General features: G+C 37.2%; 1 protein-coding gene across 37 annotated transcripts in view; it reads right to left on the bottom strand.

Annotated features, from left to right (window-relative positions):
• ATXN2 (ataxin 2) overlaps positions 1-12,841 on the bottom strand; it is a 114,684-nt gene that overhangs the window by 39,673 nt on the left and 62,170 nt on the right. For 16 of the 37 annotated variants that reach the window (XM_082698326.1, XM_082698337.1, XM_082698338.1 and 13 more), the window contains exons 6-11: positions 9,533-9,657; positions 7,365-7,456; positions 6,472-6,669; positions 4,823-5,001; positions 2,779-2,988; positions 135-317 (exon numbers count right to left, since the gene is read on the bottom strand). In XM_082698326.1, coding sequence (XP_082554452.1) covers positions 135-317; positions 2,779-2,988; positions 4,823-5,001; positions 6,472-6,669; positions 7,365-7,456; positions 9,533-9,657 — 987 coding nt within the window. Of the gene's footprint in view, positions 1-134; positions 318-2,778; positions 3,025-4,822; positions 5,002-6,471; positions 6,670-7,364; positions 7,457-9,532; positions 9,658-12,841 lie in introns of all 37 variants that reach the window. The other 21 variants (XM_082698346.1, XM_082698353.1, XM_082698339.1 and 18 more) reach the window with 2 other exon arrangements.

Here is a 12,841-nt window from a genome sequence, read left to right as displayed (position 1 = left end):
GAATAAAAATATAGGTTTCCCAATTCCTGGTTATTCCAATAATTTTAATATATACACTGAACTCAGCCCTTCTTACATGCAGCAGAGTTACAAAATGTCCACTGTCATTATGCCCCGAGCCAAGTGTTACCTACCCCCGCTGACCACTGATGACCATGTGCCCCCCGCAGGACTAGTTCTTGCTGCTGGAGGAGCAGCTGCTTCACTTGGTGGGGTATGGGATACAAATTCTAGGCCACTGGAAATGGAACCCCTCCCAGCAGAAACTCTGTGATTTCGAGGGTGTCGCTGGGCCTTTGGGGACATCCTTGGAGGCCCTAAGAAAGGAACAGTGAACATCACATAAATGCTTCAACGTCCATCAGTACAACTTTTCTGCTAACTACACAGACCCTATTCACACATACACACACACTCTCTCTAGCTTCTCCTTGGTTATAAAAGAAAGAACAAAAACAGAAAAACGTATTCTTGGCCATATTCCTTCAGAATTATTCTGTGGAATGCCACAAACAGTTTTATAAATAAATTTTATATTATTTCCCTGTTTTTTAAAGAAAGGGAGGGATGAAGTTGGTGTCAGGAAATCAAACAGATGTTGTAACTCTTCAAAAATTTTTATTCATTTGTTTCATCTATATTCATTACTTGTGGGCATATAAAAATAAATATATTATAAAATGTTAACAGAAGTTACGCTACATGATAGGATCAGTCTTATTTTACCACATACTTTTTGCTTTTCCCCCTCAAACTTTATTATTTCTAAAATTAGAAGAAGATTCTGAAACAGACTATTAATCCCTATATACTTTTATATTATTGAAATATGGCAATAAATTTTACAACCCATGCCTTAAAACAGTCTTCACCTGTAAGCAGTTTCTCAGGCTGGACAGGCTATAAGCTGAAAATTCTACTGTTAAGGCATGACCTGAAAGACTAAAATAACTGGCATTTGGAGAAGAAATGTGCACTACATGAATCATCAAAAATTCTAGATCATTAATTGTCACCCCATTAGTGCCTTCTATTTCTAAAGAAGTCTACTCTGCATTCAAACAATCAATCAAGTGAAATCAGTAGACAGAATGGCTCTCAGTAGAAAAGCCAGACAGTGCTAATACTCAGCAAAACTCATCCTTAAGGTCATAGCCAAGGGTTCTCACCCTTACCTTCCTGCCAAAATCTTAAGAATGTCAAATAAATTTGTACCCTCAGTAGGAATTTAATCATGGACACAATCCTAAAAAGAAATATTAATGTTATATATTATAGTTTTCAACTGGAGGTGATTTATATAAAAAAAATTAAAGAATTAGATATATGCATATCATCAATTTTTTATACCCACGTAGAGAAAAAGAGTAAGAAAGCCAGTTGGCATAGCTCAATGAAATCAAACTCTAACTTAAAAGAAATTTCATTCTTTTTGGTAATACATAAAATACAAAATACTCTCCCATATTAAACACAGAAAACCACTGAATTTCATAGTTCTACGTTTGAAGTTCACCTAACTACATGACTGGAAGACATTTTAATTCAGATCAGTTAAAAAGAAAAACTGGATAATGTAGCAGCTCTGAATACCCAGAAGGTCTATTTTCTACGTGAACGGTCCCTCTTACAAGCAGTGTACAATTTACTATAGTGAAGACGTTCATACTCACTGAGTCCTGCTTTACTCAAACATGAACCACAACAAATACCACAACAGATTTTAACTTTTCACTTAGTAGCCACCATCACAAGCACTTTCTAGCAAGGAAGTCACCTTGAAAATCAGTGCAACATGCTGTTCAAGGTCAGCCACTTTAGTCAGGATCACATGACCTCCCTCCTGCCTGGATGGCAACAATTTATTAAAAAGCAGCCAAGGTGGGTTTTCTCCAGGGAAGCACTTTATGCCAGAAAACTGTATTAATCTCAGCATAAGTTCTATCAACTACGATTTTAATGAATAAATCGGGACTAAAATGTAAACATATATTATACCCTGAAATAATATCAAAAATACATATTCAGACAATAGGTTTTTACCATATTCACTGCATTTATATTAAAGTCTCATTTGTCTACAATACCTCCATGATTTGATATGTAGTAACGGTAGACTTAGCATCAAACACTGCATGAGAATTACAGGATTTTTTTTTTTGACAAGGGCAAATGGTCTTTAACAACAATGTTTTATTTTAGATCAAAGACTGCCAGGTTAGACTTTCACTAGAAAATATTACAAAGCTAATTTTCTTAAATTCCCGAATCTCTGTATTATAATCTAAGAGTAGTCACACAAAGGCAGCTGCATGGAATGTCCTTTTCAAAAAGGACCCCTAAATCACCATTACTGCCTATGGCCAACAGGTAGGTTCACGAGTACATTGGCCAAAGAGCTATAAAATGAAGGTTCTACAGTAAGTCCAAAACTGGTGAAGAAAGTTCATCATTTATCATTAACCACTATTTATACTGTATATTGAGAGGGACAAAAACCTGGGGCAGACCTTCTGGGGCTGTAAAGGAACATCATTTTTACCAGGCAGAGATAAACCCCCATTCTTAAAATCCAGGATAGTTCATAGCTTCACAGAGCATTTATCAAATTTCTCTCCAATGAACAAAAGGTTAATAGAAATAGTTTTAATAAACTAAAGTTAAAACACGGAAATTATAGGCTACTAAATAATGAAGAGGAAACTATTTTGTAATTATAAACTCACATAGGAGTTAAACAAAGACAAACAAAAACATGAACAAATTGTGGTATTGTACCTTCTGAAGACATGCGTTTAGGCATAGTAGAGACAGGAGCTGGAGAACCATGAGCAGAGGGGTGAGACGGGGGTCTGGATGGCCGCGAGGGGGGCCTGGAGGGCGGCCGTGTAGGGGTGGCTGCCCGAGGTGGAAGAGAGTTGGGACCTGACTGGTAGCGAGAAGGTGGGCGAGAGGAAGGAGATGGGCAAGGCGATGGCCAGGGAACACCTGACAGAACAAATGATATGAAGGAAAGTATAAAAACTAAAGAAAAAAATGAGGGAAAAAAGTAAACAGAAAAAAAAGTAAAATGACAAAAATGATTTCTTGTACATTTTAACCCTTTGAGGACAGTCATTTGATTTGTGATAAGTTTTAGCATAACTTAACTGACATAAATTCACATTTTACTTTAACCTCCTTAAAATTAAGTCTGTTTAAATGAACATACGTTCCCAAAGGGTTAATTAGGATCTACACATACTATTGAAGAAGACAGTTAAGACTTTGCCTATTAATCCTGCTTCTGTAACGGTTTCTCAATAATCAATTATTAAAAGGAGTATTAACATAAACTAGATAATTTCACACAATAAATGACAAAACTCAGGAATAAGATTACTAATTTTAGCTTCTGAAACAGGAAAATAAGCAGGAGCTATTATATCCTGTTAAAAATGCTGTTTTTTATATAACCATTTGTGATTCTCATCTAATTTGTATTTGAAGGTAAAATTTAGTTTTAAATCTCATTAAGCAAGCCCATTTAGTAGAAATATAACATTACTTCTATTTTTTAGCGTCATAAAAAAGGTTACTATTCATTGCCTTTTCAAAAATCATTTTAACCTTACCAAATTAGAAAAAGAGGGGAGACCTGCTAATTTATGCAGTTAACACTTACTTAAGTGACTGCTTAATAAGCAATGCAACTAGAAAGCAGTCATCACCACATAAGCTGACACTGATGGATATGCACAGGTCAAGATACAGCTAATGTGTAACATTACATATCACTTACCTTAATCTTAGGAAAACAGTCCAGGTCTCCTCTCCACAGGGTTCCACACACTTGAGTATTACACATTTCCTAGCCCCCTTCATGTTTTTTCCTTGAAAATTCTGTTCATGAACTAAAATTCTTTACTCAGAGAGCAAAGAAATTTCACCCCCAATACTAAGTACAGAAAATACTCAAGAGTGTTTATTTGGAGAGGAATTCTGGAGACTCAACAGAAACAACTGAAATTGGAAACTTAAGTGTTCTCTACTTTTCTAACTTTCTGAACCTAAATATCTTAAACTGAATGTCCACTTTGTTCCCTAGGTTATAAACATAGTTCTGCTACGGTATTTCCGTACTGCCTATAGCACTTCCGTCCAGTATCCCTGACTCACATGAAAGATCCATGACCTATGAGCTATATTCAATCTTAGATTTAGAGGTAGAGCAGAAAAATATCTTCCTCCTGAAGATGCAAGTCTCTTTCACTGTATTTATGATTAACTGCAAAAACCGGTCGTTTTTATTGTTTTTTAAGCACTTTTCTTTCTTCATCTTCTTCATATGACTCTTGGTCATGTCTTGTATAGCAAATTACCTCAAATTGTTTCTTGGAATAAGCAGAGTATAAACGTGCAAACAGTTAGGAATTTAATCTGTGTTAACTACTGAGCATTTCACACAAACTAGGATTTCCCATATAAACTACGTTCAAGTAATTTTATCATACAGGGTTTTTAAATTGAGAATCTACCCAAAGTTTCCAATTTCTTTGTATGTGGAGTGTTTTCTGGCCAAGTGAATTATCTTTGGTTAAATTTAGCACTTTACCTTAACATGTGAGTATTTCATCACACTAAATACTATATATGCCAATGATTTATACTAATTCTACTAATTTGATATCCACAAAGGCAAATTTTAAATAGTTTTGAAGTAAAAACTACTCCACAGAAAACACTGAAGATGTGCATGCTTTTACCAATTATGTTAAACTTAAATATTCAGAAAACTGTATATTTGATTGAGGACATTGACAAATTTGGTCAAAATACTTGCCTCCATTAACTACTCTTTGGTCTGAACCAGAATTCGGGTTGAAATCTGAAGTGTGAGAAGTGGATCTTGACGGCATGGAGCCCGATCCAGGCTGGCCCATACGCGGTGAATTCTGTCTCCCACTTCCCCAGGATATGACTTCTCTATTTCTTTGTCCGGGAGGAATATATTTATTTTCCCTGAAAATGAGAGATTCTCTAAATTATTTTATCCTAACAGATATCAGGCCAATGAAACAAATCTAAAAATAATTTAGGCAGAAGTGAATGCTTGTTATAAAAAGGTTAAACACTAAACCAAAATATCTCACTCCCTAACACCCCTAATTCTTCCATGTTACCCTGAAGTCTAGCCTCTGGCCTTTCCTTTCTCTCAGATTCTCCTCCTAAGCAAAAAGGTTAACAGATTTGTGTTCATTCTCATCCTACTTCACCTCTAAATGGCTGAGTCTATCAATTATGGTCCATCTTCTTAAGACTTTCTTTGTCCTTGGCCTTCTCTGCTTTGTTTTCTCTTGGAACTCTTCTTTTTATACCTATTCATTGGTTTTTTCATTCAATTATCAGCAATGCTGACAAGCCTAAATCCGCACTCCAGTCCCACAATCTCAACATCTCCAACTGAACACTTTCATTCAAACCATCACTCTAAGCTGCATCTTCAAGAAAGAATCTGTATCTTACTCCACCAGGTATGTAGTACTTGTTTCTCAACATGTTTACAAATAAATTAAAGACCTGCAAGCCCCTCAAATGCAATAAATTTAACAAAGGGCTCGTTCTATCTCCCCTCAAATTTGCTCTGTTTTCTATCTCCATTCTATCTCCATTTCTATCTCCATTCTATCTCCAGTACAATTACCAATCAACTTATCAAATAAACCTCAGGCTCACCCATGATTTTTCTAACTTTCTCTCACCAGCCCTGGTCTAGATGGTTACCAAATTTTCACACTTGAACAATTTCAATACACTAACTGATCTCCATGTTTCAGCCAATTCTCAAATGTCCCAGAGTTCGTTCACACCATCCGCTCCCTACAGGGTGCTTTTTAGCAGGACACAAACCCTTCAGGACCTCAGTTCCTATTACCAGCTGCCACCACTGCACCCTCCACATCACCCATATGCCAGACAGATGAAACAACCAGCCTCATCCTCAGTTGGCCAGGTTCTTTCACATGTGTTTTCATCATACAAGGAATGCCTCTCTCTTGCTTCTCGATGGGCAGCAGACAATGCTACTATCCTATCACAAAATTTCTCCTCTTCTGTGAGGCTTTCTCTGACCCCACTGGATACATGCTAGTTCTTTCTCACTCTGAATACACCTCTAATCCAGCAAATCCTACTGAACTGCTATCATGTTCTGTGCAGCATCCCCCCACCTGATTGCTCTTCTGTAAGCAGCTCCTTCACAGCTTGGCTTGCTCATCACTGTACCTCTAACACCTGGCTTCACAGAGCTGATGCTCAAAAAATATTTTCTAAAATTACTACAATCTTTTCTCTAAAAGAATCTTAAACCAATTCCCCTTGCATTCTCTACCTAAGCTACATTAAAGGAAGATGAAATAATAATAATACACCTTCTCACACAGACCTTGAGTTGTGTATCCAAAATACTGCATCATGATTTCCTTTAAATACCTAGTGTTTATGCTGTGGCCCTCACGTTCACTGGAATTTCTCTGAACGGCTGTGTATTTTTCTTCTTCACTCCTATCATCATTTTCCAGGGCCACCCGGGCTTTGTACTGGGCACTTGATTCAATTTCTTCTGCTAATTGGTTTGCCCTTGCTTCTCGTTTTAAAAATTCTTCTGAGTTATCCCTTTCTAAGGGTACCCTGAAACAAGAGGAGGGGGGGAGCAAAGTGAGTATTTTGAAGGCACAGTTTATATATCTGTCCTATTAAGAGAGTTTAGAGTTTGAAAGACTGATAAAAATATAAAACACTTAGAGTGATCTACTCATGTATAAATCAAAATTAGAAATTTTTTTTAAAAGTTTCACTTTTCCCTAGAAGAATATAAATTTCCAAAACTGGTTAAATAAACTATTCTCCCATAACATCTACACTTGCAAACTTAAGAATTTTTACAACTTAAAACAAGAACAAAATTTATCTAGAGCATAAAATTAGAATACAGGTAAACTAAACTATATTTATAACCTGTTTTAAAGAGAATTTATCAGCTTAAGCAGTAACAGGATTAATTCTTTCACATAATTGTTTAACTTAAAATCTAACAGAGGAGCGCCTAAGTGGCTCAGTCGGTTAAGCATACAACTCCTGTTTTCAGTTCAGATCATCCACTCAAGGTTGTGAGATCAAGCACCATGTCACACACCACACTGGGTATGGAACCCACTTAAGATTCGCTCTCTCCCTCTTCCTCTGGCCCCGCCCCTCTCCCCCTCTCTTAAATAAAATACATTAAAAAAAAAAATCCAACAGAAAAATTTATTCAACATCCTAATATAAGTTGATGAAAGTCAAAGACAAATGTACTAAAATAAAAGCCAGGTTTTTAAACTTACGTATATGAAGATAAACTGCTATCATATGTAGACACTACACCGTAATTTTCTTCATTATATCGAAACATATCATTGGGATCCCATCCATTAGACTAGAAGAAAATAAAGCATTTTATAAAATGAAAAAGTATTTGTCATGGAAATTGCTTTAACTCAAGCACAATCAGTATCTAACATTAATAATATCATCTGTAATAGCAAAATCTATCCACAAAAGTTAACCACTACTAACTTCTTGGGCATAATTCCAGATGCACTCTATGCATTCATTAAGAACATGATCAGTTAGATAAAGTTCCTTTTTAATTCAAATAGGATCTTCTTATTCTATAACTTGCTTGGTCTTTTAATAAGTCTTAAGTACCTTTCCATACCAGAATGCCATTCTTTATAGTGGAACCACAGTGTTTCAACTGAATGGAAGTACAATAAATCTAACTCATGTCCTCCTGATGGACAGGATGTTTCTATTTTTCACTATCAGAGATAATGCTGCAAAAAAATCCTTACACATCATTATTTCCAAGTCCTATGGATATACCAAGACAAAAGTAAATTCTCAGAGGTGAGACAAACTATAGGTGTGTTTTAAACTTTTATAAATATTGTCAGAATGCTCTCTAGCAACTTAACAGTTTATCCACCTTACTATCAGTAAAAAAGGAGTACCTGATTTGTATCCTACGTAGGTGACGTGGTGCATAGACCTGAGAACCTCTCTATTAGGTTATATTGAATTCTTTAATAAAAGTCTGAAAATGAATAATGATGTTCTGCCTATATATTTTCAGTTTAATAGCTGGACTTAAACATTAAAAACAGATTTGTTTTTTTGTTTTTGTTTTTTAAGATTTTATTTATTTGACAGACAGAGATCACAAGTAGGCAGAGAGGCAGGCAGAGAGAGAGGAGGAAGCAGGCTCCCTGCTGAGCAGAGAGCCCGATGTGGGACTCGATCCCAGCACCCCGAGATCATGACCTGAGCCGAAGGCAGTGGCTTAACCCACTGAGCCACCCAGACGCCCCTAAAAACAGATTTGTTATAAAGACTTCTCCACAACAGTCAATGGAAGATTCTTCATCCGATTCAAATTTTGGTACCTAAACATTCATTTTTGGCAAAAGACTTTGCTTTCTATCTCTTTACCTTATTCTAATTATGTTTCACATAATTTATAGAATCCTAATGATAGTCTTTACTACTAAGCATTGATTTATATATGATGTGTTAACAGAAAAGTAAAAATAATACACATTAAAAAGCTTTTAGAAATAGCAGATTTTGGGTGCCTGGGTGGGTCAGTGGGTTAAGCCACTGCCTTTGGCTCAGGTCATGGTCTCGGGGTCCCGGGATCGAGTCCCACATCAGGCTCTCTGCTCAGCAGGGAGCTTGCTTCCCCCCCCTCTCTCTGCTTGCCTCTCTACCTACTTGTGATCTGTCAAATAAATAAATAAATAAAATCTTAAAAAAAAAAAAAAGAAAGAAAGAAACAGCAGATTTTGGGGGCACCGGGATGGCTCAGTGGGGTTAAGTCTCTGCCTTCGGCTCAGGTCATGATCTCAGGGTCCTGGGATCGAGTCCTGCACCAGGGCACTCTGCTCAGCAAGGAGCCTGCTTCCCCTCTCTCTCTGCCTGCCTCTCTGCCTACTTGTGATCTCTGTTAAATAAATAAAATCTTTAAAAAAAAAAGTAATTTTTGTGGAGAATGGTCCTAATTTTAAGACTAAGAAATCTACTTACTGCTTTATTTCTAATGCAACTTAACAATATATCTTAATAGTGAGTACGTCTTCCTCATATAAGAAGCCCAAGAGTCTTACCTCTAGGAAAGGTCAAAAGTCAATTAAGACACTAATTTCCTTAGGCTGCCTCATTCTGTAAAGCATTCAAAACAAAACATGCCAGTTTTTCCACTTTCCCATGTTTCCCAACTTAAATTTGTAAGTTGATTATGATCTATTTAAAAACATGGAAATCATTCATAAGCATCCCAAAGAAAGATTTGTCTAAATTTACTGCCTGGGGGGAGGTCTCTATATAGACAATAAAAACTGCTGATTTAAATGTACCCACCGGAATGATGACAACATACTTAAATTAAAACCAAATGATATCACACCACATCACATGACCACAGTCTGATACTCAGCAAAAACACTTTACTTACTACATCATTTTCCAAAGCCTCCAGTTCCTCAGTAGTTGTGAGTTCACCTGCATCCCAGGGCTCCAGGTCCTTCTCTTTGTGTTCACCATTCACTTTAGCACTGATAGCAGAGTCAGTAAAAGCATCTGCAAAGGATGGACTTAGCTGAAAGATCATATAGCCAGACAATGGGTGACTCTAATATACACACATAAATTATCAACAGAGATATGCTAAAAATAATTATGATATAGAAGGTGTAACATTCACTAATGGTATGCTTTCAGATGTATAATGCCTCTAATACAATAATCTTCCTAACACTTTGAGTAAGGTATGTTCTTCCCATATAATTTTAAGCCACATGAAATGTTTTAATGTATTCACACAGGTCACTAAATTATATTAAAAATAATTACTTTATATTTCAGAAGTGACCCAGAAACTATCAACCCATCTAAAATAGGATGTTGGGGTGCCTGGGTGGCTCAGTGGGTTAAGCCTCTGCCTTCGGCTCAGGTCATGATCACGGGGTCCTAGGATTGAGCCCCGCATAGGGCTCTGCTCAGCAGGGAGCCTGCTTCCTCCTCTCTCTCTGTCCACCTCTCTGCCTACTGTGATTTCTCTCTGTCAAATAAATAAATAAAATCTTTAAAAATAAATAAATAAATAAAATGGGATGTTTTTGGTTTAACGGATCCAGTAATTCAATAAAAGCTCAGAGCTCCTATATCTAAACATGTGCAGATATTTTAACTTTCCAAAGCCATGTCTATATGCAGGGGTCAGTATCCTAACATAATCTTGCCATTAGTAACGGAAGCCATTCTAAATGAACAAATCCTTCAGAAAACCCATTTTTCCCTATAGCCACTTTGTTACACAGTTCAGGCACTAGTGTCACCTGTCCCCAAAAGGTTCAGGAGGCAGGCCTATCTATCTGAACTTCCCACCAACACTTACTTATAATTATTGTGTCCTCTCTTCCTCTCTAATGTTACCAAGAAGCAGTAGCTTGTGAGAGCATCAATATGTATAACTGATAGGAAATATCTCATAGCTGCTATCCAACAAAGAAAATTTTTCTCTAGGTGGGTGTTAGGACCAGCTAAGTAAAGATCTACTTGGCTAACAACAGTATTAGAAAATGCTTTGGAGATACAGGCTTGCATTTAATGGCTGGGCCCATAAGGTATCACCAAGCACAGGGCCAGGGGATAATACTTCTGCTGATCTGGCTCTGTCAAAGGATACTAGTTCCCAGTCATAGTGCTCTCACCATACTATAAGTGGCCACCAAGGAGTAGGAAGAAGGGAAGAATCAAAAACTGTGGCTCTTTTAATAGAGACAATTCCAGAGGGATCTTTTATTTGGTATGACTTCTGTTAACAGTCACTGGTTCCCTAGTGGACAACGTGATAACCAAAATAAAAAATTTGAGCCAGCAAACTTAAGCCAGCTTGGTACTACAAACCTAACTAGCTCTTGCCTCCTCTCATCCTAAAGTAGGGGTAGATGGGCGTGTACATGCAAACCAAGAAATAAAAGCATAACTGCACCTGTGGGCTTAGTCACTAGCTCTACCAACAGCATGGCTTCTGCTGCTAGCAATTATAAAAGCGAAGAGCGTACCAAGGAGAATCCCCAAGAACAGCAGGCCTCAGCTTAAAGGAGGATGGAGCATCCACTGAAAGGTTACTGTACTTTGGTAAAGCTCTCTAAGAGCTTCTAATAGACTGGTGTTGTCTTCATAATGCCACTTTCAGCTGGAAGCCACTAAGGGCCCTAGAAACTTGGCTTTCTGTGACATTCACCTAAGTTAAGCAATACTCTCTACCACCTTGTAATTGGACAAATTCTTGGTAAAAATTATTTCTGCCAAGTTTATTTTTAAAACCATGAAATGCTTCAAGAAAACATCAATAATAACTTACATTAGGATGCTGAAATTCCCTATTTTCTCCAGAAAACTACACTACAGGAAAATTCCCAACCAGTCATGTCATCTTCTAAGAAAAAGCAATAGGATTACTATTATACTGCTGATCCTATGTTGTAATCACATTAGTTCTTGGAAAGGCATCTACTTCAGTAAATATTTACTTACATGGAATCCCAGCACTAAAGATGATACTCTTTATCCAAGAAATTAAAGCTCAAAGCAGCAAGAGATATTTTTACACAATGAAATAAATTGCCTTTTTCTCACTAAGCATGTGTATGTACATGTGAGTGCATGTGTGTGTGAAAATATTTAGGAAAGACGGGCTGAACCAAGCCGTCCTCAAATTGATAAATATATTTTTATCAGTTATTCTAAATAAACTCAAAAAGGATCCCTGAATGGAAGTCAGTGTGGAAAAACCCCTGTCCCAGGAGTACAGGTCTGTGAACCATCAGGCTTACACATTTCACAGCACATACCCTCCCCAACGTCCATCACCTAGCCACCCTATCCCTCCCCTCCGCCCCCCAGCAACGCTCAGTTTGTTATGTGAGATTAAGATTCTCTTATATGGTTTGTCTCCCTCCTGATCTCATCTTGTTTCATTTTTCCTTTCCTTACCCCCACAACCCCCGGCCCTATCTCTCAAATTTAACAAGACATTATTAAGTAACCTATTTTTTTCATTATATTTTTATCATAAGTTTCTGTTTACAGTATCAATATTATAAAAGGAATTAACTACTCACATGTTGTTACTTAGCATGATAGTTTTCTTTTGAGGCAGTAATGGGGGGGAGGGAGAAAAGACAAAAGGTGTGTTTCCCTTAATTAAGAATGATATTCCTCGATTTTAAGACCTCCTCCAAAGAAAGTCTCTTTTTAAAGATGAGTGAAGGGGCGCCTGGGTGGCTCAGTGGGTTGAGCATCTGCCTTCTGTTCAGGTCATGATCTCAGGGTCCTGGGATCGAGTCCTGCATCGGGCTCTCTGCTCGGCAAAGAGCCTGCTTCCTCCTCTCTCTCTCTCTCTCTCTCTCTGCCTGCCTCTCTGCTTACTTGTGATCTTTCTCTATCAAATAAATAAATTCTTTAAAAAAAAAAAAAAAAGAAAGAAAGATGTGGGGGAAAAGAAAAAGAAATGAGCGGAGGTAGAGAGGGAGCACAAAAATGAGGCTATACAGTCAGGATGCTAAGGGAAACTCTGGCCACAAATACTGTATTTCAGGTCAACCCTGTGTTTTATTATTAGCTAGAAGGAAGCAAGACCTGGATATTTCATTCTACACTGTAACCAATATCTAATGCTGTAAATTCTGAAAATTCCATGTTCGGATTTTTAAAAAAACAATGCTGGTATTAAATAATACAGTTTGTAGCCAAGTTT

The sequence above is a fragment of the Mustela nivalis genome (genome assembly GCF_964662115.1).
Source record: "Mustela nivalis genome assembly, chromosome: 14".
In the NCBI taxonomy this organism is placed as follows: Eukaryota; Metazoa; Chordata; class Mammalia; order Carnivora; family Mustelidae; genus Mustela; species Mustela nivalis.
The sequence above is the reverse complement of the archived record's forward strand: the minus strand, read 5'-3'. Positions and strand labels throughout refer to the sequence as shown.